Source organism: Pan paniscus, chromosome 7 (assembly GCF_029289425.2).
Source record: "Pan paniscus chromosome 7, NHGRI_mPanPan1-v2.0_pri, whole genome shotgun sequence".
NCBI classification, from domain to species: Eukaryota; Metazoa; Chordata; class Mammalia; order Primates; family Hominidae; genus Pan; species Pan paniscus.
This window is the reverse complement of record NC_073256.2, coordinates 116,750,868-116,778,524: the sequence shown is the minus strand read 5'-3', so window position 1 is coordinate 116,778,524 and position 27,657 is coordinate 116,750,868. Positions and strand designations below refer to the sequence as shown.

Here is a 27,657-nt window from a genome sequence, read left to right as displayed (position 1 = left end):
AATATTAACAATGCTGGGAATTAAAAAGGATTATAGAAATTATATCCATAATATTTCTAACTTTTATTTTACCTGTAGTGTGAGATGCTTCACTGCATTCCAAACAATTCCAATAAATTCCTTCATTCTTTCTTCAGGACTTCTACAGCTTTCAGATATATTCAACATGGCTTTAACAGGAACTGACAATGGGCGGGATTCTGAGTACGAGAATAGCTAATTATTTAATAGAAACATAACTTACAATTTCACAAAACATACCAAACGTATTTTCAAGATTATTTCTTTCCTTGCTAAAAATTATAATTTTTATATGAGATTATGAATTGTCATTTTACATCATTTTCTCTTATAGAACTGATTTTTGCAAGTATTCAAAAATAAGCAGGCCTAATTTGTTAGAAGTCAGGAGAGCATTCACTCTTGTCAGGGATTAGTGACTAGAAGGTAGACCTGTGAAGTGATAGTAACGTTCTATTTATTAATTACATGCAAGTATTCACTTTGTAAGAATTCATTAAGCAGTAACTTAACAACTTGTCCAATTTTCAGTATAAAGGCAATACATCAATAAAATCTTTTCTTGGAAAAAAAAGAGAAATTCAACTAAAAAGCACTTGATTCATCCAAAATTGATAGAAAATTAGCCTTCCCATATGTAAATGTTCCTGATAACAAAAACTTACCAATAAAATCTCTCAATTTTAAAAAGTGATTTTGGCCAGGCACGTTGGCTCACGCCTGTAATCCTAACACTTTGGGAGGCCGAGTCAGGCAGATCACTTGAGGTCAGGAGTTCAAGACAAGCCTGGCTAACATGGTGAAACCCCGTCTCTACTAAAACTACAAAAGTAGCCAGACATGGTGGCAGGCACCTGTAATCCCAGGTACTCGGGAGCCTGAGGCAGGAGAATCACTTGAACCAGGGAGGCAGAGGTTGCTGCAATGAGCTGAGATTGCGCCACTGCACTACAGCCTGGGCAACAGAGTGGAGACACTGTCTCAACAACAACAACAAAAAAGTTGGGGGGGGTGGATTTTGATGATAACCAAAAGAGGTATGTGATTACATAAAAGGAAGATTTCTTAATAAAATGAAATGTAATATTCCACTCCCTATATTATTTAAAATTTTGTTCTTCCAAGTAAAGAAATTAGAGGATTTCAACCATGTTTTCATAATGAAAGATTTCAGGAATTATTTTAAACAATTGAGTAATTTATAGTAATGTATTATAACTAAACAGTTTCATTTAAAACTGGATACATTTATATAATACAGCTTATGTTAATTCAAATACATAATTTATATGTAGTATTTTAGGTACTTATAAAGTAGCATAAAATAAATAAATCAGATCTAAATAAATTAAGTTTGAAGAACCTAGGATGCTCTCCAAAATAAGTAGTACCATATCACTACTAAGAGAATGTGGTGATATATGACTAGTTGCCATATCCACTCATACTTCCCCTCTCCCCCCAACTTGGTTAATATATGAGCATTGATACCATATTTAAAATACCTTAAGGGCATGAAGAATGGACTTTTTCTTTCTCATAGTTATATTGTCATATATTATGACATTGTCAATATCAGAAATTGTAAATAATGTTTATTAAAGCAAACCAGTTTGGAAGAGATCCATGCAGATCTCAGTGGGCAGAGCATTATAGTAATCAGATGAAACAAAAACAACGAATGTCTGAAGTTAAAGGTATGCATGGGATTTTCAAGCAAAGTATGGAGGCAAAGATGGCTTCAGCAGAGTGAGCAAGGGTGAGAAAAGTAGGAGATGAGGTTAGAGCTATATATAGGGACCAGGTCATACAGGGCTCATGTAGGTCATAGTAAGGAGATGGTTTTTACTTGAGGGAACTGGGAAAGAATAACAGATTCTGAATATAGTCATGACATTGTTGAATATGTGTTTTGAAAGAACTTCTCTGGCTACTGTGCAAAACATTTACTACATGTATCCAGTGTTGAAAAAGGAAGACAGGTTGTAAAGAGACAGCAGAAGCAATGAGGTGGCAAGAAGTGGTAAAATGCTGTATCCATTTCAAACACACAACCAATAAGACTTACTGATGGATTAGATGTATAGTACAAGAGAAAGCAAAGATGATTCCAAGGTATTAGGACTGAGAGACTGGAAGAATGGAGCTGTAGGAAAAGCACATTTGAGAAGAAAGGAAACTTAGTTTGGGATGTCTTAAATTGAGATTTCCATTAGACATCCAAGTAAAGATATAAGGTGGCAAATAGAAAAACGATTATAAAAAAAATAGACAAGATAGGAACAGATTATTTATAGAAAAAAGTTATTTGGCTAGTAACTTATTTTTAAAATGCTCAACATTGCTAACAAAGAAATGAAAATTCAGATATCAGATATCCTTTTCATCAGATATCCAACAATCAGACATACTTTTTTTTTTTTTTTTTTTGGTTATTATACTTTAAGTTTTAGGGTACATGTGCACAATGTGCAGGTTTGTTACATATGTATATATGTGCCATGTTGGTGTGCTGCACCCATTAACTCTTCATTTAACATTAGGTATATCTCCAAATGCTATTCCTCCCCACTCCCCACACCCCACAACAGGCCCCGGTGTGTGATGTTCCCCTTCCTGTGTCCATGTATTCTCATTGTTCAATTCCCACCTATGAGTGAGAATATGCGGTGTTTGGTTTTTTGTCCTTGCGTTAGTTTGCTGAGAATGATGGTTTCCAGCTTCATCCATGTCCCTACAAAGGACATGAACTCATCATTTTTTATGGCTGCATAGTATTCCATGGTGTATATGTGCCACATTTTCTTAATCCAGTCTATCATTGTTGGACATTTGGGTTGGTTCCAAGTCTTTGCTATTGTGAATAGTGCCGCAATAAACATACGTGTGCATGTGTCTTTATAGCAGCATGATTTATAATACTTTGGGCATATACCAAGTAATGGATGGCTGGGTCAAATGGTATTTCTAGTTCTTGATCCCTGAGGAATCACCACACTGACTTCCACAATGGTTGAAACAGTTTACAGTCCCACCAACAGTGTAAAAGTGTTCCTATTTCTCCACATCCTCTCCAGCACCTGTTGTTTCCTGACTTTTTAATGATCACCATTCTAACTAGTGTGAGATGGTATCTCATTGTGGTTTTGATTTGCATTTCTCTGATGGCCAGTGATGATGAGCATTTTTTCATGTGTCTTTTGGCTGCATAAATGTCTTCTTTTGAGAAGTGTCTGTTCATATCCTTCGCCCACTTGTTGATGGGGTTGTTTTTTTCTTGTAAATTTGTTTGAGTTCATTGTAGATTCTGGATATTAGCCCTTTGTCAGATGAGTAGATTGCAAAAATTTTCTTCCATTCTATAGGTTGCCTGTTCACTCTGATGGTAGTTTCTTTTGCTGTGCAGAAGCTCTTTAATTTAATTAGATCCCATTTGTCAATTTTGGCTTCTGTTGCCATTGCTTTTGGTGTTTTAGACATGAAGACCTTGCCCATGCCTATGTCCTGAATGGTATTGCCTAGGATTTCTTCTAGGGTTTTTATACTTTAAAGTCTAACATGTAAGTCTTTAATCCATCTTGAATTGATTTTTGTATAAGGTGTAAGGAAGGGATCCAGTTTCAGCTTTCTACATATGGCTAGCCAGTATTCCCAGCACCATTTATTAAATGGGGAATTGTTTCCCCATTTCTTGTTTTTGTCAGGTTTGTCAAAGATCAGATGGTTGTAGATACACTGCATTATTTCTGAGGGCTCTGTTCTGTTCCATTGCTCTATATCTCTGTTTTGGTACCAGTACCATGCTGTTTTGGTTACTGTAGCCTTGTAGTACCATTTGAAGTCAGGTAGCCTGATACCTCCAGCTTTGTTCTTTTGGCTTAGGATTGACTTGGCAATGCGAGCTCTTTTTTGGTTCCACATGAACTTTAAAGTAGTTTTTTCCAATTCTGTGAAGAAAGTCATTGGTAGCTTGATGGGGATGGCATTGAATCTATATATTACCTTGGGCAGTATGGCCATTTTCACGATTTTGATTCTTCCTACCCATGAGCATGGAATGTTCTTCCATTTGTTTGTATCCTCTTTTATTTCATTGAGCAGTGGTTTGTAGTTCTCCTTGAAGAGGTCCTTCATGTCCTTTGTAAGTTGGATTCCCAGGTATTTTATTCTCTTTGAAGCAATTGTGAATGGGAGTGCATTCATGATTTGACTCTCTGTTTGTCTGTTATTGGTGTATAAGAATCCCCATCAAGCTACCAATGACTTTCTTCACAGAATTGGAAAAAACTACTTTAAAGTTCATATGGAACCGAAAAAGAGCCCGCATTGCCAAGTCAATCCTAAGCCAAAAGAACAAAGCTGGAGGCATCACACTACCTGACTTCAAACTATACTACAAGGCTACAGTAACCAAAACAGCATGTTACTGGTACCAAAACAGAGATATAGATCAATGGAACAGAACAGAGCCCTCAGAAATAATGCCACATACCTACAACTATCTGATCTTTGACAAACCTGGGAAAAACAAGCAATGGGGAAAGGATTCCCTATTTAATAAATGGTGCTGGGAAAACTGGCTAGCCATATGTAGGAAGCTGAAACTGGATCCCTTCCTTACACCTTATACTAAAATCAATTCAAGATGGATTAAAGATTTAAACGTTAGACCTAAAACCATAAAAACCCTAGAAGAAAACCTGGGCATGACCATTCAGGACATAGGCATGGGCAAGGACTTCATGTCTAAAACACCAAAAGCAATGGCAACAAAAGACAAAATTGACAAATGGGATCTAATTAAACTAAAGATCTTCTGCACAGCAAAAGAAACTACCATCAGAGTGAACAGGCAACCTACAAAATGGGAGAAAATTTTCGCAACCTACTCATCTGACAAAGGGCTAATATCCAGAATCTACAATGAACTCAAACAAATTTACAAGAAAAAAACAAACAACCCCATCTAAAAGTGGGCAAAGGACATGAACAGACACTTCTCAAAAGAAGACATTTATGCAGCCAAAAAACACATGAAAAAATGCTCATCATCACTGGCCATCAGAGAAATGCAAATCAAAACTACAATGAGATACCATCTCACACTAGTTAGAATGGTGATCATTAAAAAGTCAGGAAACAACAGGTGCTGGAGAGGATGTGGAGAAATAGGAACACTTTTAAACTGTTGGTGGGACTGTAAACTAGTTCAACCATTGTGGAAGTCAGTGTGGCGATTCCTCAGGGATCTAGAACTAGAAAAACCATTTGACCCAGCCATCCCATTACTGGGTATATACCCAAAGGACTATAAATCATGCTGCTATAAAGACACATGCACACGTATGTTTATTGCGGCATTATTCACATTAGCAAAGACTTGGAACCAACCCAAATGTCCAACAATGATAGACTGGATTAAGAAAATGTGGCACATATACACCATGGAATCCTATGCAGCCATAAAAAATGATGAGTTCATGTCCTTTGTAGGGACATCGATGAAATTGGAAATCATCATTCTCAGTAAACTATCGCAAGAACAAAAAACCAAACACCGCATATTCTCACTCATAGATGGGAATTGAACAATGAGATCACATGGACACAGGAAGGGGAATATCACACTCTGGGGACTGTGGTGGGGTGGGGGGAGGGGGGAGGGATAGCACTGGGAGATATACCTAATGCTAGATGACGAGTTAGTGGGTGCAGCGCACCAGTATGGCACATGTATACATATGTAACTAACCTGCACAATGTGCACATGTACCCTAAATCTTAAAGTATAATAAAAAATTTAAAAAAAAACAAAAAACAGAATGCTTGTGATTTTTGCACATTTATTTTGTATCCTGAGACTTTGCTGAAGTTGCCTATCAGCTTAAGGAGATTTTGGGCTGAGATGATGGGGTTTTCTAGATATCCAATCATGTCATCTGCAAACAGGGACAATTTGACTTCCTCTTTTCCTAATTGAATACCCTTTATTTCCTTCTCCTGCCTGATTGCCCAACACTATGTTGAACAGGAGTGGTGAGAGAGGGCATCCATGTCTTGTGCCAGTTTTCAAAGGGAATGCTTCCAGTTTTTGCCCATTCAGTATGATATTGGCTGTGGGTTTGTCATAAATAGCTCTTATTATTTTGAGATACATCCCATGAATACCTAATTTATTGAGAGTTTTTAGCATGAAGGGCTGTTGAATTTTGTCAAAGGCCTTTTCTGCATCTATTGAGATAATCATGTGGTTTTTGTCGTTGGTTCTGTTTATATGCTGGATTATGTTTATTGACTTGCATATGTTGAACCAGCCTTGCATCCCAGGGATGAAGCCCACTTGATCATGGTGGATAAGCTTTGTGATGTGCTGCTGGATTTGGTTTGTCAGTATTTTATTGAGGATTTTTGCATCGATGTTCATCAGGGATATTGGTCTAAAATTCTCTTTTTTTGTTGGGTCTCTGCCAGGCTTTGGTATCAGGATGATGCTGGACTCACAAAATGAGTTAGGGAGGATTCCCTCTTTTTCTATTGATTGGAATAGTTTCAGAAGGAATGGTACCAGCTCATCCTTGTACCTCTCATAGAATTTGGCTGTGAATCCATCTGGTCCTGGACTTTTTTTGGTTGGTAAGCTATTAATTATTGCCTCAATTTCAGAGCCTGTTATTGGTCTATTCAGAGATGCAACTTCTTCCTGGTTTAGACTTGGAAGGGTGTATGTGTTGAGGAATATATCCATTTCTTCTAGATTTTCTAGTTTATTTGCATAGAGGTGTTTATGGTATTCTCTGATGGTAGTGTGTATTTCTGTGGGATCGGTGGTGATACCCCTTTGTCATTTTTTATTTTGCGTCTATTTGATTCTTCTCTCTTTTCTTCTTCATTAGTCTTGCTTTGGTCTATCAATTTTGTTGATCTTTTCAAAAAACCAGCTCCTGGATTCATTGATTTTTTGAAGCGTTTTGAAGGGAAATGTCTCTATTTCCTTCAATTCTGCTCTGATCTTAGTTATTTCTTGCCTTCTACTAGCTTTTGAATGTGTTTGCTCTTGCTTCTCTAGTTCTTTTAATTGTGATGTTAGGGTGTCAATTTTAGATCTTTCCTGCTTTCTCTTGTGAGCATTTAGTGCTATCAATTTCCCTGTACACACTGCTTTGAATGTGTCCCAGAGATTCTGTTATGTTGTGTCTTTGTTCTTGTTAATTTCAAAGAACATCTTTATTTTTGCCTTCATTTCGTTATGTACCCAGTAATCATTCAGGAGCAGGTTGTTCAGTTTCCATGTAGTTGAGTGGTTTTGAGTGAGTTTCTTAATCCTGGGTTCTAGTTTGACTGGCTGGCAAATTGGATAAAGAGTCAAGACCCATCAGTGTGCTGTATTCAGGAAACCCATCTCACGTGCAGAGACATACATAGGCTCAAAATAAAGGGATGGAGGAAGATCTACCAAGCAAATGGAAAACAAAACAAAAAAAAAGCAGGGGTTGTAATCCTAGTCTCTGATAAAACAGACTTTAAACCAACAAAGATCAAAAGAGACAAAGAAGGCCATTACATAATGGTAAAGGGATCAATTCAACAACAAGAGCTAACTATCCTAAATATATATGCACCCAATACAGGAGCACACAGATTCATAAAGCAAGTCCTCAGAGACCTACAAAGAGACTTAGACTCCCACACAATAATAATGGGAGACTTCAACACCCCACTGTCAACATTAGACAGATCAACGAGACAGAAAGTTAACAAAGCTATCCAGGAATTGAACTCAGCTGTGCACCAAGCGGACCTAATAAACATCTAAGGAACTCTCCACCCCAAATCAACGTATATACATTCTTTTCAGCACCACACCACACCTATTCCAAAACTGACCACATAGTTGGAAGTAAAGCACTCCTCAGCAAATGTAAAAGGACAGAAATTATAACAAACTGTCTCTCAGACCACAGTGCAATCAAACCAGACATACTTTTCATCTGTTATACTGGAAACATGTTAAAGAGTTAAGTTGTATACCTATGAAATTTGTCATTGTTGAAGCCTCTTGTGAGAATGTTTTATATATGGGGAAAATAGGTATGCTCTATAGAACGGAACTGCAACAGAGGGCAATTTATATCTGCTACAAATTTAAACATGCCGGCCATGGTGGGTGGCTCACATCTATAATCCCAGCACTTTGGGAGGCTGAAGTGGGTGGATCACTGTAGGTCAGGAGTTCGAAACCAGCCTGGCTAACATGGTAAAACCACCTCTCTACTAAAAATACAAAAAAAAAAAAAAAAAAAAAATTAGCTAGATGTGGTGACACACACCTGTAATCCCAGCTACCCAGGTAGCTGAGGCAGGAGAATTGCTTAAGCTCAGGAGGTCAAGGCTGCAGTGAGCCAAGTTTGCCCCACTGAATTCCAGCCTGGGCAACAGAGTGAGACTGTTTCAAAAAAAAAAATTCACACATACTTTTTCTATAAAATAATCCCATTTCTAAGAATATGCTATGGAAATAGTAAAAGTTGTGAGGGTGCATGCAAACAATTTATAAAAGATATTCAGCATCAGTGGTAATTTCTGTAACAGCAAAAAAGAAAGAAAGGAAAGGAGAGAAGACGAGAGGAAAGAAAATGCTAAACAATTTATCTGTCCATCAAAAAAGAAACAGCTAATTTGGAAATATTTGCAATAAAGAGTATAATTAAACCATTTAAAGATGAGGTACAATTACAGGTATGACTAAAGGCATATTTTTGGTATCTTATGAAGTGAAAAAACTCAAACATATGTGTGGTATCATCCAAATATGTTTTTAAACAGTGTACTAAATTTGAATACGTATTTGTCTTCCCACACATAGAAAAAGTTATAGAAGTGTAAAAACGTAAGCCTGTGAGAGAGTACCTCTGAGGAGGGAAAAATGGAAATGATGATGGGTAAGGAAGTGGTAAGTATTTAACTCTTTACTATATATGTTTCAGAATTGTTTTATAAAAATGAATTACTTATTGTATTTTTTAAAACATGTATATTAATTAACTTTGTACTTATTGGACTTCTTGCTTTTCTTCTGTACATTAGTAATTATTAGAAGAAAATGGTTACCTAATATTACTGTATAGCTCTAGGAATCTAAATAATTAGCTTAAAATACAGACCAAATTTTAAAATTACTTGAAACCATGAATAGCAAAGGTTTGCAGAAAAGCCTCATGGTCAAAATTTAAAAACCTACCGATGAAAAATATTAGTACTATATGAGTACTATTATTACCATTTGAAAATAAATCTATCTAATAAATGCTAATATTTCCAAGCAGTATGGGCACTATTAAACCACTGTCAAGCAATATTTCCAGTCGCCACTAACCAAAACAGCTACATGTTTTTTGTAAATACTATGTTCTCTGATATAATGATCTAATGAAAAAATTTAGAGACTTTGAAATCTACATGTGGCTTAAAAGTGTTGTTCAAATAGCTATGAAAAACATAATCAGTAAAAGTACACTATTTTGGATATACCAGTTTTCAATTCATTATATTTCTAAATGATAATAGTCAAGTTTGTAAAAAAGAAAAGACAATATTTTCTGCAGCTAGGTGTATTTTAAAGGCAAGACAGGTCTACTATATAAAACTCTGTCAAGCTTCACGCCCATCTATCTTATTTAATCAAAACCTCTATAGCACCTACTACATGCCAGGCACTGCTGCAAGTGCTTTACAAATTTATTAACCTGTTTGTCCAGGCACGGTGGCTTACACCTGTAATCCCAGCACCTTGGGAGGCTGAGGCAGGCAAATTTCTTGAACCCAGGGGTTCAAGATCATCCTGGACAACATGGTAAAACCTTGTCTCTACCAAAAAATATTACAAAACTTAGCTGGGCATGGTGGTGCATGCCTGTAGTCCCAGTTGCTCGGGAGGCTGAGACAGGAGGATCTCTTCAGCCTGGGAGGTGGAGGTTGCAGGAAGCTGAGTTAATGGCACTGCACTCCAGCCTGGGTGATGGAGTCTCAAAAAATAATAATAATAATAACCTGTTTAGCCCTTGTAACAACCTGACAGGAAATATACTATTTTCAGACTCTTATTATCACCATTTTTAGAGAGGGAAACTGATGACAAAGAGGTTAAGTAACTTATCCCAAGTCACCCAGCTAGTAAGTGGCAAAACAAGGATGTAAATCTAAGCAGACTGGTTCCAGGGTTCATCCTTGTAACCACTATGTTATGCTGCCTTTTCTATTATTCAATCCCCATACAATGACTTCTAGTTTTATCAAATGTACAACAAATGTATAAAATTTCTACTATGGATCATGGATAATAAATAGTTCAGAAAACATCAGATTTACTCATTCCCACTAGAGCTACATAAAGCCTAAATTTAACATCGCAATCTGATTTCAAACATATCTATTACACTTTTAGTTTTCTACAATAAATAAATAATTTTCAGACCCAAATTTCAGTGGTTAAAATAACATATCAACAATTATATCTTGGGGATGAGCCATTCAACTTGGTACAATATGATTCCTTCATTTCTGTCCCATGGAAAAAGTACTACACTTGGAGTCAGCTTGTGTTTTAGTTGTGCCACAAGACACATGATTAAGGAAAATGAATTTAATCTAAGTGTCAGGTTTCCGACTTCCACCTTAAAGTTAAAAATATGTGTAGTATCAAGAATACTACTCAATTTAAATGTTGTAATGTATACGAAAACAGTTTATGAAAATACTATAAATATAAGGAATAAAGATATAAAACTTAACTAATCATTGATTATGTAAAGAACCTGAAGACAACTATATCTGAAACACAACTGTACTCCTTTTCTATCAAAATCAACTCATTGTTTTAGTTCTACCTTAAATGTCATTTCCTCTGAGAAATGGTAACTGATTTCCCAAAAAGATTTGGTCCTTCCTCTAGAGCCTGGCAGAATTCTGACTTAATTCTGTATAACATAACATTCTTCATTGTATAACTTTAAATATTTGAATGTGTGTCTCTCCAAAGGAGGAGCTGAGCATAGTGATATGGTGTAGCAAGAAAGAGTAGTGGCTAATGGCTAGACATTGAAGACACATTCTCTCTATGTCCTCTCTTACTCTTATTCTTCCAATGAGAAATAATCTTTATATACATATTTATTAACATGCCACCAATTAGATAGAATTGGATGAAAAATCATAAAGGTAGAAATTCCAAGCCACAGCATTAAATTACTGTTTTGCATCTATATTTTAATCAATGATTTATACGAAAACATCTCTTTACCTTCTTCAAGTCGAACCGGAACCTGATAAAATTACTCAAAATCAGTACATCAAAATCTCTGTTCTTATTTTGGGAGACTGAATAATGATGTCAATGATTAAATGGTAACTCTAAATATCTAGTAACATGTATAAGCCAATGGCACCAAATACTGACACTTGATATCAAATGGCTTATATTCTGAAGTTTAAGATTCTCACAGTAACCATGTTACTTCATCATATCAAAAAGTCAAGATACATTTGTTCAGCTGTAATAATTCAGTTTTCATAGTAAGCGCTTCTTAGAATTAAGCCCTTTCGGTTCTAGGTTTTCATCATCTGCTAAGTAAAAGCCTTAAAGAAAGAAGTGCTTTCATTAAAGTAGGTTAGGTTTAGTACTTAAATCAATAAAGAAGGATGACTTCTAATAGGATACTTACTTTAAAATTTTCCCTTTAAACATAAAACTTGCAACCATCAACTTATGTTTATGGACTTTATTCAGTACAGTGCTGATACCAACAGAGTGTTTGTTTTGCTGAAAGGAGAATTCATGTTTCTTTTATCTATTTATTTCATGTAGCAGTAGTATAATGCCTTGCATAGTAAATACTCGATCAAACAATCAATTGATATCTTTTAAAATAGAGAACAAACCATATGTGTACCTTCTTAAAACCTTTTCTATCAGCATATTATTTGATATTCTGTATCACCTTTGTGTAAGGTACCTATTTATAATTTATGGTTTCATTTTTATTTGAAGTTTTAATAGTCATCAAGAAGAAAATCATTGTCAATTTTTATTTTTCCTTTCTGTTCATGGGAAATCAAAGTGATAGCTAAGCCAGTATTATACTAGGGGGCAACTGCCTTAACCACAGTTCAATTACCTAAAAGATAAAAATGTAAAAATTAAAAACCTCTAGAAAATAAGCCTTGCAAACTCAGATCATAGATCATAATGGAGAGGCAGCATTTTTTAAAGAGTCAAAGGCAGACAGAGAAGATAACTATGAAAAATAACCCATAAGGGAAATTGTGTTAGTCTGTTTTCACACTGCTATAAAGAACTAACTGAGACTGGGTAATTTATAAAGACAAGAGGTTTAATTGACTCACAGTTCCACAGGATTAACAGGAAGCATGACTAGGAGGCCTCAGGAAAACAATCATGGTGGAAGGTGAAGGGGAAGCAAGGACCTTCTTCACATGGTGGCAGGAAAGAGATAGGGAGTGAGGAAGTGCCACAAACTTTTAAACCATCAGATTTCTTGAGAACTCTACCAGGAGACAGCACTAGGGGGATGTTGTTAAACCTTTAGAAACCACCCCCATGATCTAATCACTGCCCACCAGTCCCCACCTTCAACACGTGGGGATTACAATTCCACATGAGATTTGGGTGAAGACACATAGCCAGACCATATCAGAAGTCAAGGTTCCCTGAGATAATGAGAAAAAAGTGGCAAGGCCTTTGCGAGAGAAATGGTTCAGTAGGACCTGAAGGAAGATGACAGAGTTATTTATTTACAAGTTTGCAGAAAGCTTAAGACTAACTGGTGAACACCAAGCCATCTAGAAGGGCCCAAGCTCTAGATTTCTAGGCAATAATTTTAAGGAAGAAGGATAAATTCCTCAGAAGAGAAACCAGGCCTTGACAAAAGAGTGATACACACTATCACATTTCATCATCTTATTCAGAAAATTTCATGAAAAACTAAGATAAAGTGTTATTAGCCAGGCGTGGTGGCACACACCTGCAATCCCAGCTACTCTGGAGGCTGAGGCAGGAGAACCACTTGAACCTGGGAGGTGGAGATTGCAGTGAGCTGAGATGGGACCAATGCACTCCAGCCTGGGTTACAGAGCAAGAATCCATGTCAAAAAAATGAAAGAAAAGAAAAGAAAGGAAAGAAAGAAAGGAAAGAAAGGAAAGAAAGAAAGAAAGAAAGAAAGAAAGAAAGAAAGAAAGAAAGAAAGAAAGAAAGAAAGAAAGAAAGAAAACTATGATAAAGTGTTAACTGTTCATGGGCTTCAAGGTTATCTATTGCTATATGGTATAGTTTTTAAAATACTTTTATTAGATAAATAATATGGGCTAATAGGAGAAAAATCAGAAAATGTAGCTCACCAAAAAATAAGAAGAAAAGAAGAAAGGAGGGAGGGATGGAAAATTAAACTATCCCCTAATTTCAACATGTCAAAAAACATCATTCAAAAACTACTTATGGAGTACCTATTATCTTCTTAAGGCTTAGATTAAGAACTGGGAATTCTGTGGTGAGCAAAACAAACATAATCCCAGTCCTCATGGAGCTTATGCTTATTTGAAGAAGCTTTGAGATTTAAAATAGAAACAAAAAATCAAAAAACTCTTTGTGACAGAATTTCAGATACCAGTGAGATTAATATATTTAAATAAAAGTTTCCTGAAAGCATGGACTGGGAGGACTCAGAAAACCTAGGTTTCTTTTTTTATTCTACCAATTCAAGATATGTGATCTTAAAATCACGTCAACTATTTAGGTTTGTTTCTCATCCATAACTTGCAGGATATAAACAATACAGTCTACCTAGATCTCAATGGAAAGTCATGGGGCAAGGCAGGAATTCTGAAATCTGTCAAGAAAAAAAAACAAGAAACAAAGTAAGGTAAGGGGAATAAAGAGGAGAAAAGAAGTAGAGAGATAATGAGAAAGTGAGTGAGAAAGAGTGAGCACACTGATTAACACTGTCTTGTTATAAATAGCAAAGTAAAGATATGAATGCCTCTAGAATTCAATGTTCAAGTTATATATAGATTACCAAATTAATCCACTGAGACCATTAAAATTCCTTTCTCCTGGCCTAAATTCCAAAACAAATCACACAGACAACAACAAAAAATTTGAACAGGGGAGTAAATGAGCTAAAGCACTTCCAGATAGCATATCATGAGATGTTTAAGAAGCAGTAAGAATTTTTAGGTTGAGAGAGGTAGTTTTTTGCTTATATCTGCAACAGGCTGTCACTGTTTTCCAATATTTTATACTCAGAACTAAGATTCATTAAGAAGAACAAATTATTCAAAGTGTGACTATAAAGCAATAAAGCTGATTTTTATGTAGAATTATGAAATTGGTGTCAATATTTTATGTTCGCCTTTCAATAGCACCCTTCCCACTCTTTGGCTTTTATCATTATTTATAAGGAGTCGGGGAGAAACTAAATATAATCCAGGGAGCTTATAAAAATATAAATTAAAATACTTTGGTTAATCAGATTGCTACTAGAATTTGAATGTTCACATCTATGCTTTTTTGGAAAGAAAAAGGAGAAAAAAATGGCCAGAAAGGAAGGAAAAGTAGAAAGTAACTTTGTTCATCCTCAACTACAAATCTTATTAAATGTCCATTTACCACATACTAGGGCTCTGCAGTAAGGGCTTAAAAATATGACACAATCCCTGCCCTAGAAGAGTTTACAAGATGAAGATAAGATATAAACTTAATTAAATACTATGATTATCATTTGGTTTGACAAATACTGCACTATAAAATTCTAGTAACACAGGTGGCTGGCAAGATGGCCGAATAGGAACAGCACAGGTCTGCAGCTCCCAGCAAGATGAGTGCAGAAGGTGGGTGACTTCTGCATTTCTAACTGAGATTCCCAGCTCATCTCACTGGGACTGGTTAGGCAGTGGATGCAGCCCAGGGAGGGTGAGCCAAAGCAAGGTGGGGCATCGCCTCACTCAGGAAGCACAAAGGGTCAGGGAATGCCCTCCTCTAACCAAGGGAAGCCATGAGGGACTGTGCCATGAGGAATGGTGTACTCCGACCCAGATACTATGCTTTTCCCAGGGTCTTCACAACCCGCAGACCAGGTGATTCCCTCAGGGGCCTATGCCAACAGGGCCCTGGGTCTCAAGCACAAAACTGGGTGGCCATTTGGGCAGACACTGAGCTAGCTGCAGGAGTTTTTTTTTCATATGCCAGTGGTGTCTGGAATGCCAGCGAGACAGACCATTTGCTCCCCTGGAAAGGGGACTGAAGTCAGGGAGGCAAGTGGTCTCACTCAGCGGATCCCACCCCCACGGAGCCCAGCAAGCTAAGATCCACTGGCTTGAAATTCTTACTGCCAGGACAGCAGTCTGAAGTCAAGCTGGAACTCTGGAGCTTGGTGGGGGGGCGGGGGCATCCACCCTTACTGAGGCTTGAATAGGTGATTTTCCCCACACAGTGTAAACAAAGCCATCGGGAAGTCTGAACTGGGAAGAGCCCACTACAGCACCACAAAGCCACTGTGGCCAGACTACCTCTCTAGATTCCTCCTCTCTGTGCAGAGCATCTCTGAAAGAAAGGCAGCAGCCCCAGTCAGGGGCTTATAGATAAAACTCCCATCTCCCTAGGACAGAGCACCTGCAGGAAGGTGCGGCTGTGGGCGCAGCATCAGCAGGCTTAAATGTTCCTGCCTGCCAGCTCTGAAGAGAGCAGTGGATCTCCCAGAACAGTGTGTGAGCTCTGCTAAGGGACAGACTGCCTCCTCAAGTGGGTCCCCGACCCCCATGCTTCCTGACTGGGAGACACCTCCTAGCAAGGGTCGACAGACACCACATACAGGAGAGCTCCAGCTGGCATCTGGTGGGTGCCCCTCTGGGATGAAGCTTCCAGAGGAAGGAACAGGAAGCAATCTTTGCTGTTCTGCAGCCTCTGCTGGTGATACCCAGGCAAACAGGTTCTGGAGTGGACCTCCAGCAAACTCCAGCAGACCTGCAGCAGAGGAGCCTGACTGTTATAAGGAAAACTATCAAACAGAAAGGAATAGCATCAACATCAACAAAAAGGACATTGACACAGAAACCCCATCTAAAGGTCACCAACATCAAAGACCAAAGGTAGATAAATCCATGAAGACTATGGAAAAACCAGCCTAAAAAGGCTGTAAATTACAAAATCCAGAATGCCTCTTATCCAAAGGATCACAACTCCTTGCAGCAAGGAAACAAAACTGGATGGAGAATGAGTTTGACAAATTGATAGAGGCAGGCTTCGGAAGGTGGGTAATAACAAACTCCTCCGAGCTAAAGGAGCATGTTCTAACCAAATGCAAGGAAGCTAAGAACCGGGAAAAAGGGTTAGAGGAACTGCTAACTAGAATATCCAGTTTAGAGAAGAACATAAATGACCTGATGGAGATGGAGATGAAAAACACAGCACAAGAACTTTGAGAAGCATACACAAGTGTCAATAGCCAAATCAATCAAGCAGAAGAAAGGATATCAGAGATTGAAGATCAACTTAATGAAATAAAGTGTGAAGACAAGATTAGAGAAAAAAGAATGAAAAGGAATGAATAAAGCCTCCAAGAAATATGGGACTATGTGAAAAGACCAAACATACATTTGATTGGTGTACCTGAAAGTGACTTGGAAAATGGAACCAAGTTGGAAAATAGTCTTCAGGATATTATCCAGGGGAACTTCTTCAACCTAGCAAAACAAGCCAACTTTCAAATGCAGGAAATACAGAGAACATCACAAAGATACTCCTTGAGAAGAGCAAACCCAAGACACATAATGATGGTTGAAATGAAGGAAAAAATGTTAAGGGAAGCCAGAGAGAAAGTTCGGGTTACCCACAAAGGGAAACCCATCAGACTAACATCGGATCTCTTGGCAGAAACCATACAAGCCAGAAGAGAATGGGGGCCAATATTCGACATTCTCAAAGAAAAGAATTTTCAACCCAAAATTTCATATCCAGCCAAACTAAACTTCATAAGCGAAGGAGAAATAAAATCCTTTACAGAAAGGAAATGCTGAGAAATTTTGCCACCACCGGGCCTGACTTACAAGAGCTTCTGAACGAAGCATAAAACATAAAAAGGAAAAACCAGTACCAGCCACTGCAAAAACATACCAAATTGTAAAGACCATTGACATTATGAAGAAACTGCATCAACTAATGGGCAAAATAACCAGCTAGCATCATGATGACAGGATCAAATTCACACATAACAATATTAACCTTAAATGTAAATGGGCTAAATGCCACAATTAAAAGATATAGACTGGCAAATGGGATGCAGAGCCAAGACCCATCAGTGTGCTGTATTCAAGAGACCCATCTCATGTCCAAAGACACACATAAGCTCAAAATAAAGGGATGGAGGAAGATCTACCAAGCAAATGGAAAGCAAAAAAAAAAAAAAAAAAAAAAAAAAAAAAAAAAAAAAAGCAGGGGTTGCAATCCTAGTCTCTGATAAAGCAGACTTTAAACCAACAAAGATCAAAAAGACAAAGAAGGGCATTACATAATGATAAAGGGATCAAGCTAACTATCCTAAATATATATGCACCCAATACAGGAGCACCCAGATTCATACAAAGTTCTTAGAGATATACAAAGAGACTTAGACTCCCACACAATAATAGTGGGACACTTTAACACCCCATTGTCAATGTTAGACAGATCAATGAGACAGAAAATTAACAACGATATTCAGGACTTGAACTCAGCTCTGGACCAAGCAGACCTAATAGACATCGACAGAACTCTCCACCCCAAATCAACAGAATATATATTCTTTTCAGCACCACATCACACTTATTCTAAAATTGGCCACATAATTGGGTGTAAAACACTCCTCAGCAAATGCAAAAGAATGGAAATCATAACAGTCTCTCAGACCACAGTGCAATAAAATTAGAACTCAAGATTAAGAAAGTCACTCACAACCACACAGCTATATGGAAACTGAACAACCTGCTCCTGAATGACTACTGGGTAAATAATAAAATTAAGGCAGAAATAAATAAGTTCTTTGAAACCAATGAGAACTAAGACACAATGTACCAGAATCTCGGGGACACAGCTAAAGCAGTGTTTAGAGGGAAATTTATAGCACTAAATGCCCACAGGAGAAAGCAGAAAAGATCGAAAATCAATATCCTAACATCACAATTAAACGAACTAGAGAAACAACAGCAAACAAATTCAAAAGCCAGCAGAAGACAAGAAATAACTAAGAGAGAAGAAACAAATAGACACAATAAAAAATGATAAAGGGGAGATCACCACTGATCCCACAGAAATACAAACTACCATCAGAGAATACTATAAACACCTCTATGCAAATAAACTAGAAAATCTAGAAGAAATGGACAAATTTGTGGACATATACACCCTCCCAAGAGTAAACCAGGAAGAAGTTGAATCCCTGAATAGACCAATAACAAGTTCTGAAATTGAGGCAGTAATTAATAGCCTACCAACAAAAAAAAACCCAGGACCATATGGATTCAAAGCTGAATTCTACCAGAGGTACAAAGAGGAGCTGGTACTATTCCTTCTGAAACTATTCCAAACAATATAAAAAGAGGGACTCCTTCCTAACTCATTTTATGAGGCCAGCATCTTCCTGATATCAAAACCTACAGAGACACAACAAAAAAAAGAAAATTTCAGGCCAATATCCCTGATGAACATCAATGCAAAAATCCTCAATAAAATACTGGCAAACCAAATCCAGCAGCACATCAAAAAGCTTATACACCATGGTCAAGTTGGCTTCACCCCTGGAATGCAAGGCTGGTTCAACATATGCAAATCAATAACACACAAACAGAACCAATGACAAAACCACATGATTATCTCAATAGGTGCAGCAAAGGACTTCAATAAAATTCAACACCCCTTCATGCTAAAAACTCTCAATAAACTAGGTATTGATGGAATGTATCTCAAAATAATAAGAGCTATTTATGACAAACCCACAGTCAATATCATACTGGAAGGGCAAAAGCTGGAAGCATTCCCTTTGAAAACCAGCAAAAGACAAGGATGCCCACTCTTACCACTCCTATTCCACATAGTATTGGAAGTTCTGGCCAGGGCAATCAGGCATGAGAAAGAAATAAAGGGTATTCATGTAGGAAGACAGGAAGTCAAATTGTCTCTGTTTGCAGATGACATGATTGTATATTTAGAAAACCCCACCATCTTAGCCAAAAACCTCCTTAAGCTGATAAGCAACTTCAACAAAGTCTCAGGATACAAAATCAATGTGCAAAAATCACAAGCATTCCTATACACCAATAACAGACAAACAGAGAGCCAAATCATGCGGGAATTCCCATTCACAATTGATACTAAGAGAATAAAATACCTAGGAATACAACTTACAAGGGATGTGAAGGACCTCTTCAAAGAGAACTACAAACCACTGCTCAACGAAATAAGAGAGGACACATACAAATAGAAAAACATTCCATACTCATGGATAGGAAGAATCAATATTGCAAAAATGGTCAACTGCCCAAAGTAATTTATACATTCAGTGCTATCCCCATCAAGCTACCATTGACTTTCTTCAAAGAATTATAAAAAAACTACTTTAAATTTCATATGGAACTGCAAAAGAGCCCGCATAGCCAAGACAATCCTAAGCAAAAAGAACAAAGCTGGAGGCATCACACTACTTGAATTCAAACTATCCTACAAGGCTACAGTAACCAAACAGCATGGTGCTGGTACCAAAACTGATATATAGACCAATGGAACAGAGCAGAAATAACACCACACATCTACAACCATCTGATCTTTGACAAACCTGAAAAAAAAGCAATGGAGAAAGAATTCCCCATTTAATAAACAGTGTTGGGAAAACTGGCTAGCCATATGCAGAAAACTGAAACTGGGCCCTTCCTTACACCTTATACAAAAATTAACTCAAGATGGATTAAAACCTTAAATGTAAGACGAAAACCATAAAAACCCTAGAAGAAAACGGAGGCAGTACCATTCAGGACATAGGCATGGGCAAAGACTTCATAACTAAAACACCAAAAGCAACGGCAACAAAAACCAAAATTGACAAATGGGATCTAAATAAACTAAAGAGCTTCTGCACAGCAAAAGAAACTATCATCAGAGTGAACAGGCAATATGCAGAATGGGAGAAACTTTTTGCAATCTATCCATATGACAAAGGGCTAATATCCAGAATTTACAAAGAACTTAAACAAATTTACAAGAAGAAAACAAACAACCCCATCAAAAAGTGGGCAAAGGATATGAACAGACACTTCTCAAAAGAAGACATTTATGCGGCCTACAATCATCATCACTGGTCATTAGAGAAATGCAAATCAAAACCACAATGAGATACCATCTCATGCCGGTTAGAATGGCGATTATTAAAAAGTCAGGAAACAACAGATGCTGGAGAGGATGCAGAGAATAGGAACACTTTACACCACTGATGGGAGTGCAAATTAGTTCAACCGTTGTGGAAGACAGTGTGGCAATTCCTCAAGGATCTAGAACCAGAAATACCATTTGATCCAGCAATCCCACTACCAGGTATATACCCAAAGGATTATAAATCATTCTAGTATAAAGACACATGCACACGTATGTTTATTGCAACACTATTCACAATAGCAAAGACTTGGAACCAACCCAAACGCCCATCAATGATAGACTGGATTAAGAAAATGTGGCACATATACACCATGGATTACTATGCAGCCATAAAAAAGGATGAGTTTATGTCCTTTGCAGGGACATGGATGAAGCTGGAAACCATCATTCTCAGCAAACTAACACAAGAACAGAAAACCAAACACCACATGATCTCACTTGTAAGTGGGAGTTGAACAACAAGAACACATGGACACTGGGAGGGGAACATCACACACTGGCCCCCATCGTGGGGTGGGAGGCTAGGGGAGGGATAACATTTTGAGAAATACCTAATGTAGATGACGGGTAGATGGGTGCAGCAAACCACCATGGCACGTGTATACCTATGTAACAAACATTCATGTTCTACACATGTATCCCAGAACTTAAATTATAATAATAAATAAATAAATAAATAAATAAATAATTCTGGTAACACAGCAAGATTGAATTAATTCACTCAAATATTGGCAGGAAAGATTCCACAAAGGAGGTAACATGGAGTTTGTTTGAGAAAGAATTCTTAAATCAAAGACAGAAGGACTAGCAGACAGAAAGAAGATGCACAAAGGCATGGATTCACAAAGTGCATTGTAAGTAGTTTAGTGTGAGTGAAGTATACCACACAAAAAATGCAACTGGTATGCTAGAGGTAAGGCCAGAAAGACAAGATAAGGCCTACTTGTGCAGGGTCTTAAATATCTTGCAAAGAAACATGAAGTTCATCCTGAAGGTACCAAGAGATAGTGAAAACTGTTAAACAATTAAGTGTAATAAAATTTGAGTTTTAGAAGTGAAAGTTCTTTTTATTTTTAACAAATTTTTAAATTTTTCAATAGCTTTAGGGATACAATTGGTTTTTGGTTACAGAGATAAATGGTAGAGTGGTGAAATCTGAAATTTTAGCGCACCTGTCACCCAAGTATTCCCCCATCCCACCTTTTTAGTCTCATGTCCATTATACCACTCCGTATGCCTTTGCATACCCATAGCTTAGCTCAAACTTTTAAGTGAGAATATATAGTATTTGGTTTTCCATTCCTGAGTTATGAAGTGAAAATTCTTATATTAACACAAAGGATACATAATTGGAAGAGGAAGAGAGTGAAAATAGAGACCAACTAGGAGTTGTTTTGCTAATACTCAAAACTCTTCTCATCTTATTTGATTCCTGATACAAGAATTGTAAGTTGAATCTATTATGACCCCAGCATGTAGTCCGGATGTTAACTTAAATAAATCCATTAAATATGTTTACTTGATCTGCATTTAATTGTTTTTCCTGTAAGTGGAGAGCGGAAAAAGAAAGTTATAATCCTTGGTTATTTTGTGGGGGTTTTGCAATCCAAAGAAAAACCCCAGGCCTAAAAATTTGATTATTTTTTGGTAATTTAATTTGACATATCTAATTGCAAATATTTTAAAAATCCACTAAGTATACAATTGTACATATTTACTGAATGTATGATTTAAATATCTTCAAACTTGTTTCAGGCTGGGCATGGTGGCTCATGCCTGTAATCCCAGAGGGATTAAAGACCACATCCCTCCAGCCCCAATACTCACAGCCTTGCCACCTAATTCTGCGTTAGAAACCCCAGTACTAATTCCTTTATGCCATTTGTATTCTGTTTACATCAGCCATCAGGAAAAACCCAAAATTCTAACAATACCCCTCATCACCCAGATTCTCATCACTAAACAGACCTGTGCAATCCCCACCTGACCTCATCTCTCACTCCACACACTGCAATCTCCTCCATTCTGCCATCTAGAACTCATGATATGTCATCAGCAAAATCTTTATCTTCCTAAAACTCTTTTCTGAATCTGAGGCCCTAAGGATCCTCAGAGTGGCTAAATGGAAGGTGGCTGATTCACTGCTTGGAGAAGAGCTATCATACTGTGGACTCAGTAATGGACTTTCCTAGAACTAGAAATGAATTCTGCTATGTTGAGTCACTAAAATTTCTGTGGTAGTTTTTTAGAGCCATTGTTTAACACTGAACTATTAGAGGAATCTGAAAAAGTTGATCATTTCCACATCCTTAAAACACAGTCTGCACTTCTTTCTGAACACTACCATCTCTATGTTCCCATTCTACCTCAGTTGTAGCTCTTTCTCAGTTTTCTTGCTAATTCTTCATTCTCCAGACCACAAAATGCTGGCATGTCCAAGGGTTCAGTACTTGGGCCATTTCTCTTCTCTACAAACACTTTCTTCTTAGAGGATCTCACTCAATGTCATGGCTTTAAGTATCCTCTATGAGGATTCTATTTCCAGGGAATTGTCTGGATCTATCCTGTAAGCTCCAGACTATTTATCCAACTGCGTACTGAACATCTCCATTTGGATAGTTAATAGGAATTTCAAATTTAACATAGCCAAAGCAAAACTCTTGAGTCTCTTTCTCAAAAGCCCCTATGCTCTTCACCTTATAGTCCTCCAAGTTTCAATAAATACCTAATCCACCTTTCTGGCTGCAAAAACAAATGAACAAACAAACAAAACCATGACCCTTCTCTGTTATGCCATACATCCTGAAAATTACTATAATCTGTTGGCTCTATCTTAAAATAGATCCTGAATTTGACCTTGCATCCTCTAGTAATACTACCTGGCAAAGTTACCATGATTATAGATATACACTATGGCCAAGAGCCATATGGCACCCGGCTTATCTCCTTCTACACTTTTCTCCCTACAGTGCATTCTCAATACAGCATCAAGATTAATATTGGTAGAATAACCAAAAAAGGTTATATCATGCCTCTACTCAAAACCCTTAAATGCCATCCCATCTTGCTCACTTTTATTAGTCAAAGTCGTTACAATGATTTGTAAGTCCCTACAGGATCTGGCTTCCTCTTGTCTTTTTTTACTTCCTCTTACATCCCTCTTCCCAGTGCTCTCTCTGCACCAGCCATATTGTCCTCCTTGCTAGTCCATGAAGGGAAGAATTTTGGCAAGAATACAGGTTGAAGAACATAGCAGAAGGGAATCTCATCCTCATCACCTTTCTCTCAATCCCCCATTTCCTCATGTCTTTAGAAGATCACAAAAAGATTTTTAAAATTTCAGCAGCACAGCAGAAATAAAGTCAAACAGATGCCGACTTGTGAATCTTATTACATTGCATTCTTACATTCTGTTGATGTGGCTTGGAAAACACTTGAAAATGAGATAAGTTAATGGGTGCAGCACACCAACATGGCACATGTATACATATGTAACAAACCTGCACGTTGTGCACATGTACCTTAGAACTTAAAGTATAATAAAAAAAAAATAAACTAATTAATTAATAGGCCAAAAAAAAAAAAGAAAAGAAAATGAGATAAAGGAAAATGCTGGCCTCTTCCAAGACTTATGAGCTATGGAAAAGTCGCTTAGTTCAATTCAATAAGTATAACTGAGTGCCTACTTGTGCTAGGTCATGGAGAAACAAAGAGACTGGGGTCACATCTCTGAGGGGCTCTCATTATAAGGAGAGAAATAGATGGATAGCAAAAAATTGTATCATAATGTAGAACGTACAATAATTGTAGAAGCACTGATGACCTCTCACTTTATTCTAAACCACATATGTATGACTATGAAAAAGAAGCTATTATAATTCATGATCCTAAAAATGACTTGGGACTCTCTCAAAAGAAATAAACATAAATTTACATATACCTTTTTTAAAGGGTAAGAAAAAAAGTCAATTTTTAGTTTCAGAAATAACCTAAATCTGTACTTTCTTCTTTGTTTCCCTGGCTACCAATTTGTTGAAAATGTTCATCACTATAAAGATTTACTCACAGTTCTGAAAAGGGTCTTCCTCCTTTAGTTCCATCCTACAGACAATTCTCAGCTATAGGATACTACTTAAGAATGAATATCTGGTAGAAAGTCAAAGTTCTCTATATGGCTTTCAAAGCCCTGTATAAGTTGGTCTTGATTCTCTGAAACTCTGTTCAAGTTTATTTTCCACTGTTTCCACTAAAGACTCTTTACTCCAATTAGTGTCTTCTCTCTGCTGTTCCCATCCAAATGAAAGCACCTTCATGATTGTTACAAACCCTATCTAACACCTATCCTAAGGTCTTCTCAATGAAAACTTTTCTAATTCCTAAAATCTATAGTAATGATTCCTTCCACTCAATTTTCCTCAGTTCACTAAAGTCTACTATTTGTACGTTACTTTTCTCTCTCCAGATATAACCTAAAGTTCATCATAACAGAAGCCATGTCATACATTACCTGCAATTCCCCAACCCACTAGCATAGAGTGGAGAACACTGACTAGAGGTAAAATTTTATCTTAATATCCTGCATTGTACTTGGATCATTCTTATAATAATTCAACATTTTAAAATATATCTAAATTTCTGATGTAGCAGGAATACACTGGAAGATTATGCACACGAAGTGAAATTGTGCCATGAGCTGCTAACTCCTTCTGAATATTTGATAAATATCTGTGAGAAACCAGAACAGATATGAAAAGTTATAGGACATCAACTTAAATCAATTAAAGAACAGGGGTTTAAAAGATTAAGGAATGAGAGTTTTACATCTCTGAATAAAAATAACGAGAAACAAAAAGGTTAATTCATTCATGCAACAAGTATTTAATACATATTTGCTCAATACCAGAAATGGCTATTAGACTCTGGGAATACAAAAATGAACAAGTCACATATAGCCCTTTAGATATATTCTAGAGAAGGAGAGAATAAAAAAAAAAAAAAAAACAAGAACAGGATACATGATAAGTGTTCTAAAGATAGAAAGGGGTGTTAAAGAATCCTGGGTGAGTGGTACAGACCTATTTTAGGGAATACAGAAGTTTTTTTATTGATTATCTAAACTAAGACCTGCAGTACGAAAAGTATATAGCGGCTGGGCATGGTGGCTCACGCCTGTAATCCAAGCACTTTGGGAGGCTGAGTTGGGTGGATTACAAGGTCAGGAGTTCGATACCAGCCTGGCCAATATGGTGAAACACCATCTCTACTAAAAATACAAAAATGAACTGGTGTTGGTGGTGGGTGCCTGTAGTCCCAGCTACTCAGGAGGCTGAGGCAGGAGAATCGCTTGAAACTGGGAGGTGGGAAGTTGCAGTGAGCCAAGATCACGCCACTACACTCCAGCCTGGGCGACAGAGCAAGACTCCATCTCAAGGAAAAAGAAAAAAGAAAAAAAAGGATGAAGTATATAAGAAAATGAAACAGGATCCATGTAAGGAAAAATGACAAAGATGCCATGGGAGAACCTAATGGAGGTTAGATAAGATTCAACTGTGTAGAGCATGGTAAGAAGTCTGGGTTATATCTTAAGTGCAATAGGAAGCAACTACTGCGATTAAGCAGGGAGAGACATGATCTAATTTAGGTTTTTAATAAGATGACTCTTGCTGCCATGTGGACAATGAATTGAGGTAACTGAGATCAGAGGATAATATAATACCAAATGGCACCAGTAAGACTAGTTAGCATATACTTACATTACTCTGTACAAAAAATGATGTGGCTCCATTTGTTGTGGCATACGAACAGACAAAAAGATTCAAGATACAACTTGGAAGTGGAATGGACAGGAAAGGGAGACACTAAGGATGAATCCTAGGTCTCAGCCTTGAGCATCATGGTGAATGAAGGTTGGGGGAAAGGTACACAGTTGTATAAATTTAAGAAGGCAGATGAAACAAGACATGTTAGGCTTGAGCACCCCATATAATACCTAGGTAGAGATGTGTAGGCAGTTGGATATGAGGCACCTTTAAAAAAGAGAAAAAAAAATAAGACTGGTATAACAGAGCAGGTCAGTTAGACAAGTCTAAAAAAGAAGGCAGATCATCAGTGTGAAATAAATTTCATTATGTAGGCATCTGTACTGATACACTGAGATTTAAGGCAACTTGTAGATGATTAAGATCCAAAGGAAAAAAGAAAGAATAAAATTTTACCACAAGGCTAGAAACTATTAGTCAAAATAAGCTTCACCATGCTTGAAGTCTACAGCTTTCCCTTTAAAATTCAAACATCAAAAATATGATCTTCACCTTCTGAATTGTGTTTTATCATTTTAAAGAACTTTCACATACCTTACTTTACTTGAGGTATTGCTGGGTAAACTTATCATCATTTTATAAATGAAGAAGACAAGACCGTGTGATGTTAGCTTAACATGGGGTAGGGTAAGATAAAAACTTAGGTGTTTTGGTCCCTAAGCTACTGGTTTATATACTATATCTTCCTAATTCTTGATTTATATTTTACACTCATCATTATTTTTGGCAACTGTATTTGGCAATATAAATTTAAATAACTTGAAGAGAAAGTGACCTTTATGTAGTACTATTTTTAAAATTTCTACAAGTTAGACAATATTCAAAGCTTTAAGAAACTTGCCACAGAACTGCAATAATGCATGAGACTTTTCAGCAAAATAAAAACTGCATTTAATACTATCACTCTTGAAAGCCCCTTGGGAAATAATAGCTTTTGGATTCTGCAAGTCAGCGTGACATGGCATACAAAATTGCATCTCATGCTGAGCCAACCAGGAAAATGTATGTCATCACTATGTGACATTCAGAATTTCATCTGGAAACTATAATCTTGTTCTGACTACTAAAAGGGGGTGAAAAGACTGTAAAAAAAAATTGGTTGAATTTTTGCTGAATTCTTGCCAGTCTGTGTAAAAACTAGAATAACTTACACTTATTTCCAAAGAACTCTATATTTGAAAAACGTTCACATATTAACATTGCAATGTGTTCTCAAAGAACTTTAAAATTAAGTGACATTACAGTTCAAATCACATATTATGATAATTCAAATTAATGGCTCCTTGGGAAAAAACCTTTGTAATGAAACAGATGAAGTTGAAAAATTAATAAATTGTGCTAAGCAAAACTGT

The 27,657-nt window shown here is 37.0% G+C and overlaps 1 protein-coding gene across 5 annotated transcripts in view; it reads right to left on the bottom strand.

Annotated features, from left to right (window-relative positions):
• VPS13B (vacuolar protein sorting 13 homolog B) overlaps positions 1-27,657 on the bottom strand; it is an 868,795-nt gene that overhangs the window by 454,102 nt on the left and 387,036 nt on the right. For all 5 annotated transcript variants that reach the window (XM_055116771.2, XM_063606452.1, XM_057303059.2 and 2 more), the window contains exon 22: positions 73-200. In XM_055116771.2, coding sequence (XP_054972746.2) covers positions 73-200 — 128 coding nt within the window. The remainder of the gene's footprint in view (positions 1-72; positions 201-27,657) is intronic.